Source organism: Nomia melanderi, chromosome 2 (assembly GCF_051020985.1).
Source record: "Nomia melanderi isolate GNS246 chromosome 2, iyNomMela1, whole genome shotgun sequence".
Lineage (NCBI taxonomy): Eukaryota > Metazoa > Arthropoda > Insecta > Hymenoptera > Halictidae > Nomia > Nomia melanderi.
The window spans coordinates 21562207-21586053 of record NC_135000.1 but is presented as its reverse complement, the minus strand read 5'-3'; the positions used below and the strand labels follow the sequence as shown (position 1 = coordinate 21586053).

General features: G+C 44.6%; 1 protein-coding gene and 1 long non-coding RNA gene across 4 annotated transcripts; one reads left to right on the top strand and one right to left on the bottom strand.

The window, feature by feature from the left end:
- Positions 1–3281: 3281 nt before the first annotated feature.
- On the bottom strand, positions 3282–14965 carry LOC116424728 (uncharacterized). Its single transcript, XM_031971495.2, has 3 exons — positions 11979–14965; positions 4994–5273; positions 3282–4414 (listed from the first exon to the last, which is right to left on the bottom strand). Exons 1-3 carry the CDS (start codon positions 12112–12114, stop codon positions 3313–3315), a joined length of 1518 nt encoding a protein of 505 aa, XP_031827355.1. The 5' UTR covers positions 12115–14965; the 3' UTR covers positions 3282–3312.
- Positions 13301–20421, top strand: LOC143174183 (uncharacterized). 3 transcript variants are annotated; one of them, XR_012997917.1, is made up of 3 exons: positions 13301–13450; positions 18755–19010; positions 19076–20421. It is a non-coding gene; the product is annotated as an uncharacterized LOC143174183 (long non-coding RNA). The 3 variants fall into 3 exon arrangements; XR_012997915.1 differs by lacking the exon at positions 13301–13450 and adding exons at positions 16267–16786; positions 17262–17436 and having other exon boundaries at positions 18755–20421; XR_012997916.1 differs by having other exon boundaries at positions 18755–20421.
- The last annotated feature ends 3426 nt before the right edge of the window (positions 20422–23847 follow it).

Sequence of the window (23847 nt, the reverse complement as noted above, 5' to 3'; positions counted from 1 at the left end):
TTAAAAGTATGTTCATTTCTAATCTTAATTCTTCATAGCTGTTAGAAATGTAAGAATTTACTTCTTTCCATTCAAAGTTTTTGGAGGTTCAAAGTAAAATGTAAGTTGAATTCTTGGTTACAGTTATTATCTCGTTATACGTTGCAATGTGCAATTTTTTGGAAATTATCTAAGAAATATTTATTTACTTTCGAGCAAGGTCGGATTATGATGAAAATATCAATTGACAAACAGGTCATTGCTATCTAAATGGCGTCGCGCGAATCGGTGTCATTTAATCATCAGGGCAATGAATAATTTTTAATTAAAGCAGAATCCCTTTAAAATATAGGTTTTGTTGCGACTGACAGCACTGGACCGTGACTCGCGCAGCCTGCACTGAATTAATACCAAAGTAAATCATTTCGCGTATAAAACAGGAAGCTGTTAAAGTCCAGGCTGCCGAGTTAGTTATGATCATTTAGATGACGTGGCCCGCGCAAATTTATGACAAGTGACATCGCCGACAGATGCGACTGTCCTCTCTGACGCGCGCGCGCGCGCCGCGTCTTCATTCCCCCGCTGTATCGTCGAGCCACGAGGAATTCGTATCCATCAAGCGGATAATGTCTTCCCAGCCACCATTCGTTTTTCGAACCGTCGTATTTCTGCGGGACCTTTGAATTTAATGCGAGCGTTAAAAATTGGCGCTCCGAAAAGGGGCAGTTGATTATAACCGCGCAGTGAAATCTTATACATTTGACTCACGTGCGAGTTCATTTAATGCGATAAATCAAAATTAGCTTTCCATTTGGTCTTCGTTCACTTTCCTTTTAATCGTAACAATTACACCGGCATAATGCGAATATATCGTCTTATTCGTTTCAAAGAATTGCATAAAATCGAAAATTCATTTATTTCGAATTGAGAGTCAACAATATAATTTAATCTGTATTAATTTTTAATCTGTAGGAACGACAGTAGACTATGAACAATTTATCACTTTCGTAATGCGAGCAATTTAAAAATCAATAATCAATTTTCTACTTCGAACAATTTTTCAATTGCAACATTGAAATTATTAAAAGATGCTGACCTAACTTTTCTAAATCAATCCAGCTCAGGAGAAATAGTCAGAAGTTGCTTACATTCAACCAAAGAAGATTGATTAGTTCCAGTTAACTTAAACCCCTTACCTTCGGCAGCGATTCAGAGCAGTTGAGTCAGTCTCGGTTGTTTCATTCTCCAGTGGACCCCACTTCGCCGAACCAACAGAATCGATCGCATCCTGCCGCGGAGCCATTCATTTTCCCGAGGAAGCTTAATTCCACCCGGTGAGTCTTAAACGCGGCTGCGATTGCCATTCGAGTCTCGCGGAATGCTCGATACCTGGATGCCTGCAGCACGAAGCATTCTTTATCCAGCAAACTTCCCGCTTCAAAATTCGCTGCTCCTTTCTTACTTCTCAGGGGATGATCTCGTTCGAGGGAAGTTTCGATTCCGGCTTCCGGATTTATTCAATCCGGTGGCCGGACGCTGAATATCAACGCATCCCCGGGGAACGAAGTTTTCGCTCTTCCTGGCTCGGAAACTCACTTATCTCTCCTCTAAATAACATTTGCGCCCTATCTTTGCGTCGCCTAACAACCCTCAGGATATATGCCTTACTTATGAGCTATTAAAGCTCGTTATGACCTTGACGGTAGTTCCAACGACGGTTTATGCGACTCGTAAAATTTATCTAAGGGTAGCTACCGGCGCGGGTTTCGAATCGCCAACCCTTGTTTACTTCTGTACACGGTATCTGAACACGGACCAGAAGCACCTCGTTTCGCTCCGCAGGATCGGGTTCGTTATTCTCCCTCTGCAACTGCGTCATCGCCGAGAAACCCTGCGAACACCTCGGACACGCCGGTAATCGTAAAAACGAGGAACGATTCAGAGACGGAACGAGAACTTTTAATCGGGGCGCCGATAAGGGACGAACGGTCGGAATATTTGTCGGAACACCGGCGCGATAAACAATCTGTGTCCGGCCGCTGATTGTGATCATTATTACGGTCGTCTTGTACGAGCCTACAATTAAGCCGTAAACGTTAGAAGCGTTGCCCGGCGAGGATTGTTTTTCTGTCGGCGCGGTTTATCTTCGTAATTGTGAAATCTTACAAATTGAACACCGTCCGTTGTATTCCGTGTGAAACTAGTTTCAACGACGACCGAATGATGAATCTCGCCGACGGAATGGAGGAGCGATTTTTTCATTTCGCAGATTCTTTTAAGTTGCGTCGGAAGTTTATATTTAGAATCACGAAGGAAGTTGTGGAAGTTGCGGGGATAAATCTTTTTTTATCCCGATGCAGGTGGAAATTCGAAAAACGTAAGAGATGTCTGTCTATTCGCGAGAAGAGTGAAAGAATCGTCGGAAATGAAGGAAACATCCTATAGCCATATTTCTTACCTTCGAGGTTTCGAACGGCTCCCCTCGAGAGAAGGGGATCCGCAAGAAGTTTATACGGGTCGCATCAGTCGGCGATCTATTTCAAGTGGAGAATCGTTCATCTTACCCTTAAACGTGACCGATTTTTAGACAGAATGCTGTTAATATCCTTCCGAGTTATTTATAGACAAGCAAGAAGGGACGCGCGCGATCGTTTCGCCGCGATATTAAAAGACACTGCGCTACACGCGCATGGAAAAGAAAGGAAATTGATCACAATTACGAAATCATAAAAACAGGTATACGACGCAATAAACCGCGAGCAGTAGAATAACTCGGATCGATTGTACGCGTCGCTTCCGATGCATGGTCTGTAATTAACTTTACAATAGAAAAATAAAGGGGGGGGGGGTTGTATCTCAACTAATTATAGATTGCCGAGTACTATTATTCGATTTCTATAGTTGCAGGACGCCTTAGCCGGGAAATAGACGGCAGAACAAAGGATACGGGGAGCGTTTAGAGTCGAGTAAACAATCAACGTCAGAAGCATCATCCTCAATTCCGAGTAACACCTCTGAACAAGTGAGGTACGCCGATGAGAAGTTAGCTGATTATCTACAAGCCGAGACGGCACACTGACCCTCCTGAGAATTTCCTGCTCGCTCCACTTAATTTCCTCTCAGAAGACTTGTAATGCATAGTGGTAGAGCTTTCATGGCCATGGAATGCCCTAAACGCGAGCAAATCGCGGATTTGGTATCATAACCAATTTTATATCCTTTACGATCTTCATCGTGCACCTCTGCCAGCGGGCGATACAACTACGAACATTCGCAATGAAAGAAACAGCTTTGGATGAACGTTTATCTTTATTATTTACAGAATCATTTATCCTAATCGAATGCCTTGAGGTCGGTCAAGAACACTCCCATCCTGGCCCGCAGCTCGTCCGCGTACCTCAGCGCGGACTCGTCCACTCGAACATCCTCCATCAGCAGCTCGCAATCTAGGTGTCTCCCGTCGCAGGCTCTGTGATGGTGTTTGAGCACGTCGTCGGGGTCGAAGTGATGCGCGCGTCTCGTTGACGGGTTCAGCGTGGTCAGCGCGTAATGGTTGTGCACGGTCAACGCGCGCCTGGTGGAGACGAAGCTCTTCACCGAGTCGCCTTCTGGCGAGATGGACGCTGTCCTCACGGTATTCAGATAATCAAGATCGCCTAAGAATCCGCCGGTCGAATCGGCGTCGAACCTGGCAGGGTCCGTTTGGTTCCTGCTTTGCAGCTCGGGGAAGAAGTAAGCGTTTCTGACCGCGTACGAAGCGAAGTCCTTGAAGCTCCTACCGAGCTTGATCCTCTCGTCCAGGAGCAGCTGGTACCAGTTCCGCCTGGTGACCGGCACGATCGCCTCGTCGATGTCGATCGGTAACACGAACTCCGACCGATGGAGGTTATCATAGAAGCAGTGGTTGTATGGTATCAGCTCCATCCGCCTCTTGATCCAGATGTCCTCGCCCAGCAGCCTCCTCCTGGCGTGCTTCTCGTTCGGCAGGTCGCCAGGCAACGTCAGATTGAACCATCTGATCACGTTCGAGCGTTCGTACAGCCTGAGCACCTTCAGCACGTTCTCGTGCACGTCGAACACGTAAAAGTAGAAGAGCTCCGCGCCCAGGATCCGGTGGAGCTCGACGAACGCGACCAGCCTCGAGGATATGTCCTCGTCGAAGTCCAGCCCCTTGATGCACAACGTGAACTCCCTGCGGCTCTCGCGGCGCTCGTTCCCGTCCACCGGGCTTATCGTTAAACTATGACTAGCATTCTTGTGGCAGGGCTCCGGGCCCACGTATACCCTGGACGGCTCGGCCGACGCGTCCGCGGATAATTGACAGCCGACTAGGACGCCCGCGTAACTGTCCACCGTCTCGCCCCACTCGTCCAGCCAAATCGTCGAGACCAGCGCCTCCACGCTCACCGATCTGCCCCTGTCCTCTTCCTTGTACCTGGAGAACAACGGGAAACGAAATGTTTCAGGTTAGCAATGGTTAGTCACGGTTGGTACTCTGCAGAGCTGGAAAGTCTGGATGCAGCACAGGAGCAAAAAGGGTGTTCCGTTATGTGCTTCAAATGCGATCAGATTAGTATATGTAACCATTTGAATATTCAAAGCCGAAATAGGTGTGACGCAAGTCAAAGCGTCTTCCTTCCACAGGACATCTTTCCAATTCCGCACAGTACTCTCGGATATCATGCCGGAGACAAAGGAGCCCGGCGAAGTCTATGGTAAACAAGCTTCCCGTTCTCACGATTTGCATAATTGTTTGAATTATGATATAAACGACCGCCGGTTACCACGGAGACGATTTCAGGGAGACCTGGGTTAGGTTGGAACGGTGTTACGCGAATGCCGAGTGGTAGAGGCGATCCCATCCGTTTAATTCGCGAGGAGGTCTAATTAAGGGGACAGGAAAAAGAGGAGCTGCGTGTTACGTCAGTGTTGCGCAAAGCGGAGGAGGACGGCTCTTGAAAGTATAATGCGGCGGAGGGTTGTAGCGGGAATCCGTCTACGGAAAGTGTCTCACCAAACGGTGCAGAAAAGGCCGGAGGTCGGCACTGGTCCGCGTTTAACGCCAATCACCCTCAAGCTCGGATAACCGGCCACTCTCAGGTCCAAGTGGGCGCTGTACAGGAAGAGCTGTCCGGGGATTGTCTCGAGCCACTTCGCGTCGGCTAACTTGAACGTATTTAACGTCGCGCCGTACGTTCCATTACCGTCGCACTCCTTGGAGGGTCTGTAATCGAGTGCCAATCTCCGCGCCCAGGAGTAAGCCACGATGCTTCTTGTGCCGGGGGGCTCGCCACCTAGAAAATGTGTCAGGATAGGTAGTCAGCCCGGCGGAGATTGAGACCGCGATAAGTCACGTGACACACGGGTACGTTCTACTCATTAACGCGAGACCACGCGGACCGCGTTCCACGGGAAATTAATTTCTGATTCCTACCGTCTTCGAATGCCGACCAAGGAAAAAACCGCGCGAGGGGTCAGGGACGTTTACGTTGATTAGTTTGAGTTCATCACGGGGGACGTTTATGGCGAAACGAATGAAAAATGGCCGATTCTTAGCTCTCCTTTTGAGAGTCGAGTACGAGTATACAGACGTCCATCGGTTTTGTCGGCAGTTCCATTGATCGACTGAGTTTTGTTGATCGTTTTACGACTGTCGGCGAACCCGGGGGGGAGTAACAAGTCCAGAAATAGATTGTAATTTTCTTTAATACGCGATTTCTTTTAGTAAATAATCTTTGGTCCCGACCGATCGCCAACCGTTACTTCGATTACTTTAATAATTACCTGCGGCTTCCTATTTCTTTTTAATCGAATTAAATTGGTTACAATATTTCCAATGTTTCATTACTATTTAATATAATCGAGTTACCTTTCTACTCGAGTAATTACCGATAGCATACTATGCTCTATATACTCCTCGATTAGAAACGAATTCGTAAGAAACATTCTTTCGGTATCGAATCGAAGCTGACGCCGAGCAATTCTCGCATCTACCCGTAGCTCGATTGTATGAAAACTATACTTCGCTGGCCAAGGGTACGCACGCCCATGTTTAATTCAATAGAACACGATTAGAAAGGCTGTCCAAACACATCGTAGCTCGTCGACCGGATGGAAGTGTTGCGTCACCGGTCGAAGCCGGACGCTGTACACACCGTGAATACGATTGCGTGTCAGTTGACGACGGTGGCATGTCAAAATCGTCCGTGCCGCGCCGCCCCGGCCGAGTTTATTTCCTTAACTTCCACTCCGGTGACCGGCGAGGTGCACGAGCGTCACTGACCTCGGCCGAGCGCCGATTGGTTGCATACACAGAATTTCAATCGGCCCGTTCGTTAATTGGCCTCTAATAGCGAGCGCGAATCGCCTTGCGTACCCGACGGGAAAACTTGTTTCGCCGCGGAGTCACGAACGGCCGAGAGTCACGACCGCGTTGCCCCCGCCATATTTTCATTTCTTTTCCCCGCCGATCGATCCGTGTAATGAATTCGCTCGTGAATTACGCGAGTTACGCACGCATGCCCCCGCTCGGTATATAGGTAATGCATGCATATGCAAATCCGCCGGTTGACGATTTCAGGTTCTGTAATGGCCGGCCTCCGCGGGTTCGTTTCAAGGCTGGCTGTGATCGCCTTTGTTAATTCGATATCAGGGCTTATCAGGCACGTGGAATCACATAAAATGTCGCGTAATAACGTTACCACCGTCCTACGCCATGGTTAAGGGTAATGAATCACATTTTTATTCGTATTTTATATCTGTGCTTTATTATAATCGATATGGATACTCGATACTGCGTCCGTGTATTTCAGTAATTCCGTAATTCCACGCTTCCGTAATTTCCCGTGGCGGATAAGTTCGCGTGGGGCGGGGGAGGGATGTTTAATCATGGAAACTTCTATAATTTTGGAATGACTTCCTCTTTTTCGTTCTGCTTCTGTATTGATCTTATTAATTTCGCTGTTTTTTCATGGACATCTTAAGTAATAGATATTAGGAACCCGTTACGAGATTACCCGCCTTGTTTTATTTTATGGTTCCAAGTATAGTAGGCACCAGTCGTTGCAAAAACAGTTGTATACCCGATGGAAGAAAGATAATGACGTTCTAGAGAACTACTCGAATAGCCTGTTAAATGGTATCCTTGAAGCCTACAATCCGCCAAATGTCTTTTTGTTGCCGAGGGGTTGCACGCCGCTTACTGGCCTCGTAAGTACTAGTTTTAAGTTGGACACCCTAATTATGATTCCATGTATATCACCTATGAGTTACAGGTTTCCACATGCCTCTCCCTGTATACTTACTAGTATACTTATCACTGATGAAAAGGATTTATGTTAACATACATATTAAATCTTGGAAAACGATCGATTCAAGAGCCCGCTTTCCGAACCATTACGCTCGAAACGCATTCGCCATAATAAGTGATGAGAAGTTACTTATTTATAATTATACATATATGTATGTATTTAAACTTCAAGGTCATTCCAACATCATAATATACAGGTTGTTCAACTGATGTCGACGCCAACTACTAGCTATCAATTTGAAAATACGCAATGAGGTCTAAGGTAACATCGGTGACGTTCAAATAACTTTGAAAATAATTCCCTTGTATCCACCATGTTCATTATCTTGAATAATACAGCTTTTATTTTAAATATATTTTTCTATTTTCAATTCCAACGGAGACATTTATGCGTAGCAGATACTTTAGGGGATGATTCTATGGAACGAAAGTAAACACCGATGCTAATACAATTTTGGTTTTGGATACATCTTCGTGTTATTAACGATCGAACATCACTCCAAACTGTAACGATCCGTCAATACCAACGTTCACGGGGCAGGTCAGTGTCGCAAACTGTTTCGTGCGAGTGAGAGAAATAGACGGGAGATTAACGCGTCGTTATAGACAAACTTTTAATTACAAGTAACTCGAAAAGAAACTCTAAATTTAATTTTCGTTAGTCTAGATTTTTAGATGTTGATCTTCCCTCATGACCAACTATCATCCCTCAAATTCTTCACCGACTCCAGATCCGAATGCTCTGACAGAAAGTCTCGGAGAAACCTCACCGTACGAATATACCCGCAATCAAATTAAACGGAATAAAATTCCTTGAAATTCTCCCTGTACCGATCGACGAAATTCCGAACGCTCACGCCTCCGCTCGATTCCAATATTCCATTATAAGTTCACCCCGACCGGCAGGAGTGGCGAGCATTAGAATAATTTTCAGGCACAAACGAAGCGAATATCCGCGACCAATTAAACCCGCGGCGATCGGGAAAGAGTGCGGGAGGGGGGAGCTAGGAGGGGGATCACGCGGCCGGATTAATCCTCGCGTCTCAGGCGTGTAAAACAATTTGTTCCGTTCGAGCGAAACGCTATGCTGTTCTCGCCGAACAGAGCGAGAGAGGGAAGGAAAAGAGAGGGGAGAGAAGAGAGACCAAGAGTATGAAAGAAGAGAGAGTGTACGTACGAGAGAGAGAAAGTATGGAAGAGAAAAGGGAGAGAGAGTGTGCGAGGGATAATATGAAAGAGAAAAGGGAGAGACCGGGAGAGAGTGTCTGTAAGAGAGAGTATAAAAAAGAAAAGAGGGAGAAAGAATGCAAGAGAGAGTATAAAAGAGAAAGGCGAGTAAGAGTGCGAGAGAGAGTATGAAAGAGAAAAGAAATAGAGAAAGAATAACAGAAGATAGAGAAGAAGAAAGAGAGATCAGTTGTGTGCGTGTAGCGTGTCGTTAAAAGTGGTGTCTACGGTTGACCCAAGGACCGCGTATTACGTGATACGCGGTTAACCCCCGCGCGCAGCTCCTTCGTGCCCTTTCAGCGACGCCGCTTCCTCCTTTCCCTGCCCGACGCCACGGTCCGCCAGCTTTACGAGGAAAGTAAACGTCGCGGCGAAGCGGCGAGCCGCGCGATTGTAATACGCGGATTAATCCTCGGGGACCGGACGTTTTTGACGATTTTACAAGCAACGATACGCCTAGAATCATTAAAATTCTTAGTTCTCGTTTCCCCGATTACTTCTTCCAACGTACATCTGCGAGATGCGTAAACCATCTTATTAAATTTAATATTATCAGCTGACAACTAAGATTAGCTATAAGAATGTGGGGAGTTAAATTAAGTTTTTCGAAATTTCGGTCGAAACGGATGGAGGCATTGCCGTTGGGGTTGACCTCTTAATGGCTTTATGACATAAATGGCATCAGGACAGAACAATATTAATAATTGACAGTATTAATAATATTCAGCTATACATAGATCATTATGGAGCGAAATATCTCAAGTTACAGAATATTATATTTTCGACTTCGATCTGAAAAAGTATTAGGTTTCCGATCTTAACCCTCGGCAAGGATTACTCAGTACTATATTAAAGGGTTGATAAACATGTGGCTAGAGTATAAGGATGAAAAGAAGCCATCAGAAATATCTACATTTTTCCTAGCTTTCTCTCTCTTTCTCTCTCTATTGACCTTTCCTATCGTAATTTCTGCGAAACCTAGTCGCAGCGACCGCCATGCTGGGAAAACATGGGGGCTGCGCACCGGAGGAAGCCGAAGCCGCGGCGACCGATCACTCGCACGAATCCGGCTGTAAATTATGTCACCTAATGAAGTCGCTACCGCCAAGGAACCGTGTAGAGATTTGAGCCGCGATAACGTCCTGTCTCAAAGCGTCCCGGTTGATTTACGGCCTCCGTGTACCGAGATTTTTTGGACGCGAATTAAGACGACTTGATCGGGGAAGCCCCCGCGGGGGATAGCGGCGAGTTGGTTAAACGACTGCGGTTGTCGTTCTGCGAGGGGATAGGAGATGCGATCGCTGGATTTCTGAAATGTTTGCTGGAGGTTGCTTTCTGAGTACTAGGTATTTTATTATGGATGTTGTGGGACTACGTTTAGTAAGTTAGTGTCAGGAGGTTAGTATGCGAGTATGAATAAATTTATTGGCAATTTAAACGTAGGATATTGAGGGTGGTTTTATTTGTTTTTAACTCGAAGAACAAATTTTGATATGTTTAGATAGATAATCCTTGCTTTACAAGCTCGATCGGTAGTGAAGATTTTAAATCGATTTGAATTATACGTTTCTTCCATGCCGAAATGATATGATTATTTTCTGTTAGCAATATTTAATTTAATGTACATACATGTAGATCAATGGTATCCTGTAGTAATTTAAAAATCTAAGATCTCGTATCGATATCATCTGAATATTATTAACTGGTTAGTAAGTATCCGGTTGTAATGTATACAATAAAATACACTGTGTGTAAAGAATTGTAATTCGTGTTGCGATTATAAAATTTAGTTGGAAGATTATTTGGCCTTCTTTCGTGATTATATTTCGTTGTAGTAGTCCTTCAAATTGGGAATATAGATGTTTTGATTTATAGTCTATTCTGGGAATAATTATTTTCAGGACTACGAACAATTCATAGTAACAGTCTACTAGCCAATAAAGTGTAACTAGTTTTTTATTCATAGGAATCGACTCGGCTGGGCGTAAATAGGAAACATATCGCTAAGTTAGAAAAATGTAGTGGATTTTTGTTTTCTTATCGGTCGGCGGTAATGCTGGGAAACTATTCGCGGATAGGAAATAGTGCGAACGGCTAAGCAGAAGTATTCAGCAAGATTACCGTAGCATATTGATATTACCTCTAATGATATTGGATCCGTAATAAGTATACTATTCATTATTTTCAATGAAACGATTTGTTTATATAGCTACTTTTACAAAGTATGCGGTTCCGTATTACGTCGAGGGCATCTTTAATTTGAAACGATATTATAAATTCCTTAGAAATTAATATTTTTTTATTTATTAATTAATTGTTATTCCGTAAATTAAACTCAGATTTAATGGCTTGCATATCTTGCGAAGATACGATGGAGGATCTAAGGTAACTTCAACCCAATAACTTCCTTATCCTTTGGAGTACAGTACGATATTATGCTGCTCGCATCGATGTTTGAAATCTCTATTGCATCTCAACATATCTCGTAAAACTTATCCTATTATCTATTTCTATTGAAGTTGCTGGCAAGTTTCTCCATTTCGGTGCGACATGGAGGAACTCGAAGTACAAAACAATTCGAAGCTTAAATTGTTTCGGAGCAATCTTTGAATCTGGAATGGCGGGAGAGTAAACAACTTGATAAAATCTGAAAGTTAAATTATGGATATGAATTTACATCGCAGAGCTAACGTCTTGAATTCGATTTACATATAGAACCATTATTCATAAATATAAGTTGATCGTATCATCGGACAGTACTTTAATCAAATTTTTAAACGAAGAAACGTTTAGTAACGTCACAAATCTATTTAATCACCTGTTTATACTACATATAATTATGTATTTATATTTCTTATTATACATTGCACTGCTCCAAAGACTAGAGTCAGAGCAACATCAAATCCTTCGAAAAAATCGCGCAAATGGTACCCTTCAATCGCAAATGCAAAACGTAGCGCAAACTATAAACCTACTTCACTCCCAACTATCATTACATTCCCTCTAATGCATCAGAAATATCCCCTTGAAACACAGGACGCTACACCTAGTTGCCAATTGAATTTATCCAGCCTACCTCAGCATTAAATACAAACTATACAGCCGTTTCATATCCAATTATCATTACCTCCTCTCTAATGCGTCATAAATATCTTTTACAACGGTCGAGTACCGTGGTCAGTTGCCGGTTCAATCTAACCAGCCTCTGTCTTCAATGTTTCCAGAATATCCCGGAGCTTATCCGGCCTACTCCCCGGGCTTCTTGGAAACGTCCTAAAGACGCGGCGCGGCTTGGCGGCCGGGCGTATCTAATCCCCGGCGCGAAGGAGGCTGGCATTGTTAGGTGCCAAAGGCGCGTTAGCGGCGTTGCGGGCTGCGAACCGTTCAGCGATAACGAAAGGGCAAGGGTCGCGCGCTGTTGGAGGCGATGGAGCGCGGCTAACCTACGAAGAAAACTGCTTACCAGGCGTGGGAGGAGGATCCGCCGGTGGATCCGGGAGTTGCGGCGGCGAGTCGAGCAGAGTCAACACGCACAGCGCGGTGACCAGCACTGCGGCCAGACCCACTCTGCATAATTTCCTGGTCCCCGCGACCGACATAGTTTTTCCCCTCTCCTTTATTTATACTTCTCTTCCAACGTCCCCTGAATCCTCCGTGGTCCGCTCGACTTTCGTTTTACGGGGACCGCGCGACACGGGGAACGGTCCCGAAGAAATCCATGTTCTCGCGCGATTTGCAATTCAAATCGGTAGGTTCCGGGCCCGAGGAATCCCCCGTTGATCAATGTTCGTGGAAACAGCCGATCCGACGAAACGGGAGGAATCGTTCGGCGACGGAGAAACCTCTGGAAACATCGAACTGGAAGCGTCACTTAGCACTCGCCTATCCTTCCTCCTCGATATCCGCTCGGGATCCTCTAAAAGACTCCTTTTCCCTCGTCTCTTACTGTTTCAATGTTCCAGAGACTTCTCATCGAGAAATTTCCATGGAGACAGATCAAAATCAGAGCGGAAGTTTCCTGGCAAAACCGGTCTCCCAATCGTGCCCGTTCGGTCAATGAGCGAGCGGGACGGGATCGATCGTCGACGCGAATTCGTAGCAACAGGTCAGATCGATCACCGGATCAGGCTTTTCTGGTTTCTCCTGGTCTGCTTTGCATAACACGCTCCGCTACACTTTCATCTGCGCATCGAGTGCTTCATCCAGCATGCCGGATCTAATGATTTCCTAAGCCGGTCGCCGGCGAAGCGCGCGCGCGCGCTGCCGGCGTCACCGTCGCGGCGGAGAGACTGGTTCACTGGAAACACGGAAATCTGGATTTATAGCCGCGGCGGGACTCGCTCGCGTTGGGCGCTGAAATTGAAAGTCGGCACGCGATCCAAACCGCGTACACGTTGGGAACGTCCGTCACCGATCGACGCCTCCACGCGGGAAGCCGCCCCGAAACCGATTTTCCGGCTCGTAAAACCTCCGGCGAGGCTGGCCGGCTTGTAGCGCCGACGGTGAAGCGTCGATAAAGTCAACGGTTTTTCACGTGGCTCCCCTGCGAGGCCATCGCCGCACCGTAAAATCGTTTCAACCGGCGAACCGCGATTGGCCGTGCTTCTCGGAAAAGTCGTTTGCCCGGCGCCGCGCGTACCGAGCGTGACCGGGGGGAGGGGACCGGTGCCTCTAACTCGGGCGAGCGCGCGCTGCTTAATAGTCGCGGCGGTAGTTGCCGCGTGTGGGCTCTCCCAAGGTGAGCACACGAATCTGTCTCTTCCTGGGGTGCGTAAAAACCGGCGTGTAACCAGCCTCGACCTCCCACGCGTCGCCTGCCGCCAGCTTCTTCCCTCGCTACGTGGGACACGGTGGACCATGTATGGTCGTGCCTGGCCGAGTGCGCGCCTTCTGCGAGCTGCTCCCGGGGACACCGTCGATAATCTAATTAACCCGGTAACTCCGTCGTTGCTGCCATTTTTTGCGTATCCGCGTTTCTTCTGGCCCTCGTCGATCCTGTTCGATCGTCATCCCCCTTGGCTCCATCCCAGCTATTTCATCATCAGCAGCGTTCTTGCCTCGATCTTTGGGGGGTGGCTACTTGATCGAGTGCACGGGAATCTCTAGGACCATCTGGGAATCGTCGTGATGGGCACCCATGAATCTTCCGCCGTTACCACGATAACGTGACCAGGCTCAATTCGCTCGTCGCCGCTCCAGCTTCTCGAGCGCCACGCTAGGCGCCAGGGCAAGTAGCCTGGAAACTTAGCGTACCAGAACGACCGCGTTTCTTTGTCGCGGGGATCGATTCGTCCGCGTCACGGGCACCGTTTCAATCCAACGGCCGTGAGAACCCGATCGCCGCCTCTATTTACGACGAACGAATTAAATCGAGCAAAACGGAAACCCCGTTCGGCATTACCCGGTGTCGCGGCCAGTTCCACCCGGCCGTAGCCTGGCTAAGTTGCCGGACCGCCTTAGCGTCCCGGGGACTCGTTACCACTCGCGTTTCTTCTTAACCACGTCTCGTTCTCATTCTCGTCTCCCCTTTTTTCCCTCTCCCTCCGCGAGCGTCCGCGGGCGCGGTTTGCTCCTTTTTTCGGGGTTCTCTCGTTTTGTTTGTTAATCGTCGACCGGCGCGAACCTCTCGCGGAATGATCGGTATCACCTCTTCCGCTCTTCCCGGACTAACGATCGCCTAGGAACGCCGCGCGACATGTTTTTACCCCACGCACGCCGATATGTTAATGAAAATCGTAAAATCACGGGTTCATTGATATTTTCCACGCTCGCGGCTCTCCTTTTTTTACCGCCCCCGGGGAGCGATTCTTGGGCGTTTCCTATTGCGACGACAGTACACGTCACTGGTAATCCTTCTTTATCTACAACAATATTCTTCTTCCTTTCCGCTGTCTTTCCGATGCAAATCTCAGCCTCTAAGACCGCATCTACCTCGACATCTACCTCGTAGGCCGATGTACTCGTAACAGTTCTCGAATTTCAGAAACCTAAATATACGAAGCCTCCATTCACACTACCCTTCAACTTATTCATCGATAATCAATGAACCTCCATTTTCCAATACTATCCCAAAAATACCTCCCTGAAATCAAGCTTTTCCAAATATCGAACCAATCACAATGAAATTCCTCATTAATTCAAAGTATCGCTCCGTCTATCCCAACGTGACAGGCTACCACCGTTTGTCCCGCACAATGGACCGTCCTCCGTTACCGAAAACACATGGCCGGGTCGGCACCAAAACAACGCCGGGTCCCACGTTCGTAACGTCGCGGATGGCGCACGTGGTCGCCGGATCGACCGAGCGGATTGGTGCAATCTCGCCTGCGCGAGAGTCCGTAGCGTACTGCGTCCGAGCGGGAAGTGAACGCGCCGCCAGAGCCTCGCCGAGTCCCGACGGCTTTGGACCCGTTTTCTCAGTGTGCCTCGCCGATACGCCTTGCCTCGATCCATCCCTACTCACCTCCGCCGAAGCGACCTAGCTCTTCCTTGGCCGGGGCCTCTACTCGGCTTTTGCTTAGCTCGCTCGCTCTCCCCCGACTCTCCTCTCCTGGCCAACCTGATAGGTTATACTGTCGGAGTTTACCTTGTCGCAGCCTCTTGCGATACGCACGTTTCCCTCGCTTCTGTTTTCTTTTCATATTCGCTACTTTGTTCCGCTCGGCACCCTTCTTCGACCCTTTGCTAATCGCGCGGAACGTCCTTGGGATCACTGAATCACTGTTTCATGGTTTTAACGGTGGAATTCGAGGGAATGCGAATTGTAGGTTGTTTGAAAGAAGTTAGTGGATATTATGGTGACACAGGGAGGTTTGGGTATTTTGCTGTGAACTTTGATTTTTGTTCAATCCTTGTCGGTGGTTTGGTATCAATTTTATTTAAGGATGTTATTGTATAGTTAGTGTCGATACTTTGAAATTGTATCTCTTTGTGTCTTCAAAATAAACGGGGAAACGATTGTTTATTATTTACCAATTATTTTACATGTTAAATAAAAGGGCGGACTTGTTGGGAAGATAGTCTGAAGGAATTTGGAGCGATAAGGGTTAATTTATATCGTCACGCGTTGGTATAGGCGAATAACACTTTTCCAGCCTGACCAATTAGACCTCAATTCCCTTCAGATATCTTTGTATCGATATACCGATAAAAATACCGATCATTTGTGTAGATGAGCAACCCTTAAATTTGAGTAATTGACTTTTCGCGGTGATACTGGTGGAGAATAGATTTTAACCGAGTTACTTCATACGGCCCTGAGTATGCTCCGATACGCGCCCGTCTCGAATTTCTGTAAAGAGACGCGCCTCGAGGTGTGAAACACGCTTTTGCGGCCACCCGGAAAAGTTTTATGACTAAGGTATAACTTGTTCGATGAGGATGTGTGGTAATATCATTCTTGGAAATGTTCAGAGAATTTAAATATGGAGCGAGAGTAAATAAATAGAAGCCTGTTTTGTTCACAGTGACAAATAACTTTGTAACGAGCTATTAGCATCCGACTCAATTATATTGCAGAATTTCATGTATCTGTGATACATGATAACCTTCCAAAATTTCAATTAATTCACTTTAAATAAAATACAATTACTTACACGAATACATCTCACAAAACAACATGAATAGAAAGTGAATAACACAAAAGGAAACTCACAGATCCGAAGTTAATCTTCCAATGCAATTAGTCGAGTCAACAACAGTTCCTTCCATCAGTCAATTTAATTGCTCACGGTAAATCCGTTTAAGTTTCACTAAGTAAATCGCGAGAACAATTCAAGCGTATGTAAATTTCGATCCTGGAGATGCCTAACGCGACAAGATAATACACTTAGGTACTCCTCGCGAGTTTTTCTCATCTCCGACTTGTTTCAGTTCTTTCCCCGCGTGCCCCATCCCGCCGAAGGATTTCCTTTACCCCACGGCACGTTCTTCTTCCTCCTCTTCAGCCCGATACCTTGACGTCTCTTTTTTCCCCGTCCCCGGCGACCACCACGAAGCATCCGCCACTTGTTGTACTTGTCAAAGCGTATTGCGTGTTGACCGATGGCGGGCCGCGCCGGCGACCGATGCAGACTCGGTTCATTTAAACCGCCCTGACGCCATCCATCCAGGAGATAGCGGCGCGGCGACTTTGCCCCGGAAATTGCTTTAAACTTGGATTCACCGCGCGTTGCATCCCACGCTGAGCCCGACGCTGGAACATAGAACGCGTTCGTTATAACTAAATAGCGTGGGTAGCGTGGACTCTATTGGATGGATCGAACGATAAGTGTGCGTGTTATCGAAGATTGCGTATACTAACACTACTGGAGTGGCTGTGGTTGTGCCAGTTATCGAGTGGCGATTCAATATTCAAAAATATCGGCCTACACAATAGATAGAAATAGTTGAGCCATTAAATACAGGATACTCGTAATCATTTTGCAGTTAGGTCGTTTCATTTCGATTCGATTGGTTGTATCTCTCGTTTTTCGGTATAGTCAACTGCAAATTGTTTAACTTGATTTGATTAGTATATTTGTATTAATGCGGGTAATATTGTATTTATGTTGTTTTCGATGATACGAATGTTAGCATTGAATGTGAATATTCATGCGGTCATTATCTGCGAATTTGGTATATCATAAAGAATGAAGTCAGATTGGAATATAGGTTCGAGGCGTTACAGAATTGATAGTGATTTTTATTCGAGTAAACTTGGAGGAGTTGCTCGTTGTAGAGGTTAACTAATATTTACCTCATACAGGTTGCAATCTTCTGCTATCGAATGAAACAATATTTCTCACTGTCTATCGGGCATGTTCAGGAAGACATAAATATTTCATTTGAAGCTGACGCAGTACAAAATCAACAGCAAGGGAGAGCGGAGAACTTGAGTAATCAAATAGGCATAAGTCGGAACATCTGCGGCGAATGGAGAGGTTAGCCAATCATGTTCGTGGTAGCATCCTTTTGACAAAAATAAACTCGCCGGTAACGGTGTAGATCCTCGAATCCGATGTCTACGGCGCGATCGCATCTTAAAACAAACCCAGAAATTGCGAGCATCGGGGCGCTCGTATCGGGAAATGGCTGGCCTCGGTGCAGTCGCGATGAACATCTCATAGAATGAGAACAAGTAAAATCAATCAGAACCGTAGAATCGATTTACCTCTCTGTAATTACACGTTCGCCGGTACATAACGCCTGGAAAGGTCAGACATCGTTTCCAATGACTGGAGCAGAGTTACTGCCCGGCGATAACATTGTCGATTAATATCGGTGGTGTGCGTTACCACGACCTAACCCAGACCCAGTCAAGACCCCCGATGCTTATCGATAAATTGAATGGGAATCGCAGATCCTGTTGCGAAACTGTAGCGAACACGAGAATAATAACTGTCAACAGATTATATAGATTCGTCTATTAGAGTTTCAATTGCGGTAAATAATATATACGTTGATGTGTAATTACCTCGGGCTTTTATTGCTCCGCAAGTATAGAATAAATCTATAGATCGGGTTCGATTCGATTGTAACACTATAACAAAAATGTTTAATAGAACATAATGGGATTACCGTTTCATCTGAATCTCGTAAGAACCCTTAATTCTCGTCTATCATTCACTTTTCCAGTTTCGCTTATTCTACGCAGTCAAATTAATATTACGGCGAAAGATCCGTATAATGAGATAAGTAGTTGAATTTTTTCATTTCCTTACAGAATAGTGGTATCTTACATTCATTTCGACTAAGCAAATTGTAACTAGTCATTTTATGATCGAGAAACTTTAGATCTTAGATTTTTTATGAATTCTATTATACATGTTTACACTTACGATATTGATGCGATTTTCTGAAATGCAATATGCCAACGCAACTCGCATGTCAAGTGCAAACAGTTCGAATTCCATGAACAGTCTAGTTATCAAACTACAAACTAAAATACTACATATATTCTTACAGACATAAGAATATACTTACTACATTAGACTGTAATATAATTACATAGGAATATACGAAATATGTCAATTACAATTATAAAGAATACACAAAACATTACGTTGGCTAAGAAGTCATGTTCCTTTCAATTTAACGCATATAGTTCAACGAAGTCTAACTTAATAGTGCGCTTACCTTAAAAAGTTTAAAGAATACAAGACCTTTCTACCAATCTAATATATTCTTACGCAATTATAAATAATATATAGAACACATCCTTACATTAAAGTATTAAATATGTTCGTCGTTATTTCATAGTTATTGCAACACCTCCATCCCAATCCGACGACTGCGGTTTCGTTGCATAACCGGTGGCAAACATTCAGAGAGTCGGCCTCGATGGAACGACGTGCGAAAAGGAATCAGTGGCGGGACACTTCTTTCCTCATCGTAATACAGAATGACCCGTCGAGGGGGGACGCGTGGATTCGCATCGTGAAGTAGCACGGCGAAAGAAAAAGGGTGCACCATCGGCGGAATACAAACGGCAATCATTCTGAACTTATTATCGCGCGTAAGAAACTCATACATGCTTATGACTTTCGTGCCGGTTTTTATTGTTACGTTCGACCGATCCAGTTAAAGGACCCGTCCGCGGAGCGAAACGAAGAAGAGGATGATCGGAGAGCAAAGATCTGGTGGAAGAGTAGATGGCAAAACATATGATCGAAGAAAACCGAACGTGCATAGGGAAGAGACGTGGAAGAAATAGAACAGTGATGCGCACCTTTTGCGTATGTAGGGCCGTGTTCAACATCGTGCATTGTGGGCTGCAACAATGAATTCCGTTTTTACTCCCAGTCGTATAAACTGTCAACGAACTGTCAACGGCTTATTATTCGTAAAAATGTAATGAAGTTTTGGAATTGAAACTCTCGCGAGAGTTGTCGGAAAGGTTTTAAATATAATAGTTTCAAGAAAATAATCACTTAGTTAGAAAGGAAATGGTATTATTAAGAAGATGAATAAGTGATTAATCAGTTTCGATTCACAATGAGTTGCTTAAAAGTGTATTGTTTTCAATTTAAAAAAATTCATATTTTGGGACTGTTAAGATTATATAATTAATTACACTCGATCCACAATGGATTTTTGAAGATATAGTAGTTTCCTATTTAACAGTCGTAATTAGAAAATTAATCCATTTCACACCATCGTATTTATACAATTAATTATTTTAAGGGATATTCATTTTTGCAGAGACATGAACAGTACACTCTTGTCGGGCATGCTGTATGTAGAGTGCACAGCGACGCGACGGTTCTTGCAACCGCGCGCCGATTCTTAAAGACGGGGCGCAAACTTCCCGGCACATAATAGTGATTCGCTCGATCGTAGAAATGGAGGCGCTTCTGCGATTTCATCGGGCGATTTTTACGCGCTTTTAATGCTAGTTATTACTCGCACGCCGAGGACGAACGTCGCCTGTAATTTCCATCGTTTTGCGACGCCATGCTGCTTTCTTCTCGGTTTTGCTAACGATGTCGTTCTTTTTTTGGAGGAACACGCGCAATTAATCCCTGCATGCTGCTAGGAACATTTTAATCCGAACTGAGTGTTTAGCTTTTTCTCGAAATAAATTTTATACGGTCAATTCGTGGATAGTTCAGTTTTATCACGTTTCCTTAATCTAATTTCAGTTTTGGTATTCTTATAGTGAAGAAGTTAACGCAATATATGACTAGAATATGACTTCTTTCAAAAAAAACATTATTTGGTGATTCAGTTGAATTTTCTTTGAATTCATAAGTTCACAAGGGGAAGGTTTATATAAAATATAAACATAAATTTGGCGTAATTCGTCTGAAATATAATTTATTTAAACTCTCTTAGCCTATTAATAAAACGTTAATCTTGAGCGTGACAAGATTTCCTTCAAATTTATTGTACGATTTAAATTACAAGCCGACAATCGTAACATCGCGATCGCCTCCAAATTGTTTAAATCAATAATAAATATTTTCACATTGTTTCAATTCCTTTAAATCACATTTTCCAGTTGCCCACATTTCACATTGAACTGAAATTTTCTCGAATCCCCCATACGAAAGTGACGAATCGATTACAACATGGATGAACATAGCACTTTCAGGCGCTGTCAACCTCGTCGAGTATGTAACCGCTTAATGGATTTGTCAGCTTAAAGTACTCCCGTTTTCTCTTCGGCTCGTGAACGGATCACCAGCAGAAGAAACGGGAAAGCGCTGAAACAAGCGTGCAGAATCGCCGGCGTCGTTCGCACCGAAAACTTTCGTTACAGTATCTTCGGAGGAGTTCCATGAATCACGGTGGCGAGTACCGATTAAGAATTTCAATTCGCGCGACACCGCGGGGGATCAGTGTCACGTAAATCTCGGACAAACTACTCGAAGAGTAGAAAAAGGTGCGGTTGCAAGAAGGAAAGGGAACGGGAGTTCCATTACTCACGTGTAATCTGGACACCGCGCTCTAAAACGTACGACTTATACGTTACAACGGGCCGCCGTGTCAAACCCGAGAAAAGAACCTGCCCACACAGGTTGTATCGGAAGATTGTCGGAGATTGCGTAGTATGTTTTACCGTATCGCAGCGTGAAATTATACGGTCGAACCTTGGGATCGGTGAACTCCCAGTCTTCGTGGGACCCGTCCAACAAAAAGTGTGCCGTGCCGAATGTGGAACAAATCGGAACCGAGCAATTCTTTTTTCGTTCTTTTGATACTTCTTCTATAACATTTTTCTTCGCGATGGATGTGGATGATGTCTTTGGATGATTGTAGATAATAGACTCTGTAAATATATATGTAGACGAATAGAACTGTTGGAATATGTAATTTTTATGTATAGATAGATGGACAATAATTCGTTTGTATAGATAGATAATAATTTCTACAGGTAATATTTGTTTATTAAATTAATTTCAGAAGTTCAATGAGAATAGAGAATCGAAAAAGATTGTTATTGTGTACCATACAAATGTTGTGCTTAAATTAATTATTAAATTCCGAAAGTATAGTAAGTAAGATGATTGAAGGCCCTTGTCATTTAGGAATGGATTTCGTCACTAAATCGTATACAAAATCGGACAATTATTATTAAATAAGATTCCATAGAGTTACTTTAATTCACGAATGATGTTTATCTTGATACTCGAGTACAGATCACGTTACTCGTAGCAATAACGCATGTTGAAGTACGAAAATCTTGGCATACACACATTTACAAGATGGCTATAAGTTTAATACAATGTAACATATTGAGTGTTTTTTACGTAATTAGTTTAATTTTATGTCTAGGCACTCGCGATATTTATAATCCAAGTATCATGTAAATTGTCGGTAAGCTGATCGTTTATACTCGATTTGTCAAGGTTGATTTATATTCGCTCTCTTCTCCACCGTCCATAAACTTCTGTGACAATCAATCTTCGGCGGTATAATCTCGAGTCAAGAGACTGTGTACAGACAGAGCCGAGAGTAAGATTCAAGTACAGATCTGGCAAACGTTTAATAAATTTTTTTCTTGCTACAGCGACCGACGTTGAATAATAATAACATTATTTCACATAATTTTCTTAGTACTTCCATATCTCTTTTCATCAAATTATTTTGTTCATGTGTGGTGTCGTTTAGATTTACATACATTGTTATTGTTCCGAACTAAATATTATGATTCTACATGTCCATTATGCTTTCATAAACGATAAAAGTATAATTTAAAGTCCTAGCGCATCTTCATCAATAAAAACCGTATATACCTCAGGGCACTAATGCAAATAGCGTCTGCACGTGGCACGCTGCAGTCACTTCCCACAGGATTTAGGGGCTACCGTTGTAGGAAAATCGAATACTAAATCACGCCATAACCTCTCCACTTATCGAGTCAGGCTATAAATTATCGAACGTTTGTTTGATAAAAACGCTCACATTCACGTTAACCCTTGTCACAATTCACGTCACTTTAAATGTCACCTCGCAAAAATTGTTGCATTCAAAAATATACTCGGTGTACTTCTAAAATCCAGAATACCCTTCGATGAAAACTGAAAACGCATCGCTACGTGCCAACTTACACAACGTATTCAATTAATACAAAAAAGCATCTTTACACGATACGTTACACTTCCAACAAATTTCGATCGGGATTATGGAAATGTCCGCACATCGGTCACTGTTGCAACGAACCGAGTAATCCAATACGGTACAGGGAACTTCCGCAACCACCCCGTATCGGAACGGTCCTCCGAATACCAAGCGCAATAAAATCGCGGAAACAAGGAACGGTGCGGCGCGGTGCGGCGCGGCGCGCGGTGCGGCCAATAACTTACGATGACGCGAGCGTTTTAGCGCTAAGCGATTCCCGGGACATGTCGTAAATTACGCCGGGTGGAGGAACGATTTAAATACGACCGCGACCGTCTAGCGGCGTTCTATTAATCACGGGGTCCCCGTGGCCGTTTCCCCCGTGCCGCGGAGAGGGTGTCCACCGTCGGATTAGCCCCGCGGGCCGGTCCCTCGACCGCCCGTTGATTTACTATTTCGTCGAGTCGTCGATGTATCGGAACAAGATCGATGCAAGCGGCACGGCGTACCGAGCCGCCGGAGCATATTACCGCTGTTAGGATCGCGGCCGGGGTACGTGCGCTCGCGACGGTGAATAATGCGTTCCATCTATTCGGCACGCCGAGGCCGATCCTCTCACTGCCTCTTTCTCCCTTTCTCACTCCCACTTTTGCTGTTCCCTCTTTCTTTTTGCCGCTTGTTCCATTTTCTACTTTTGTTACTCTTCTTTCTCTTTCTCCCCTTTGACCGTACATTTTTCTGTCTACTTCTCCCTTTCTCCCTCTTACTTTTGCTGTTTCTTTTCTCGTTTTGCCCCTTGTTCCATTTTCTACCTTTGTTACTTTCCTTTCTCTTCCTCTCCTTTGCTCGTACACTTTTCTGTCTCTTTCTCCTACTTCTGTTGGTTCTTTTCTTTTCTGTTCGATTTTTTACTTTTGTTATCTTTTTCTCTGTTTCCCTCCTTTGATCGTGCATTTCTATGTCTCTTTCGCTTGCTCTCTCCTACTTCTGTTGGTTCTTCTGTTTTCGCCTCTTGTTTCATTTTCCACTGTTGCTGCTTTTTACTTTCTCTTCCTCGTCCTTGCTCTTACTCTTTTTTAATCTCTTTGTCTTCCTTGTTCTTTCATACTCTTTTTCACTTTTGCTTTCCTCCTTTTGTTTCCCCCTCGGTCTTATTCCGTTTCCATCTCTTCCTCTGTCGTGCTCGTTTTTCCTCTTTGTCTGTCTTACTATTACCTTTTTTTTCTCTTCCCTCTGTTTTCCATATCTCCCTTTCTCTTTTTCTATCCCTCGAGGATGGTGGTGGATGA

Coding starts and splice junctions, on each gene's coding strand:
- LOC116424728 (XM_031971495.2), bottom strand. CDS start 12,114: ATGTCGGTCGCGGGGACCAGGAAATTATGCAGAGTGGGTCTGGCCGCA. Junction 5,274..11,978: donor GGATCCTCCTCCCACGCCTG/GTAAGCAGTTTT, acceptor CACATTTTCTAG/GTGGCGAGCCCCCCGGCACA. Junction 4,415..4,993: donor GGCCTTTTCTGCACCGTTTG/GTGAGACACTTT, acceptor GTTGTTCTCCAG/GTACAAGGAAGAGGACAGGG.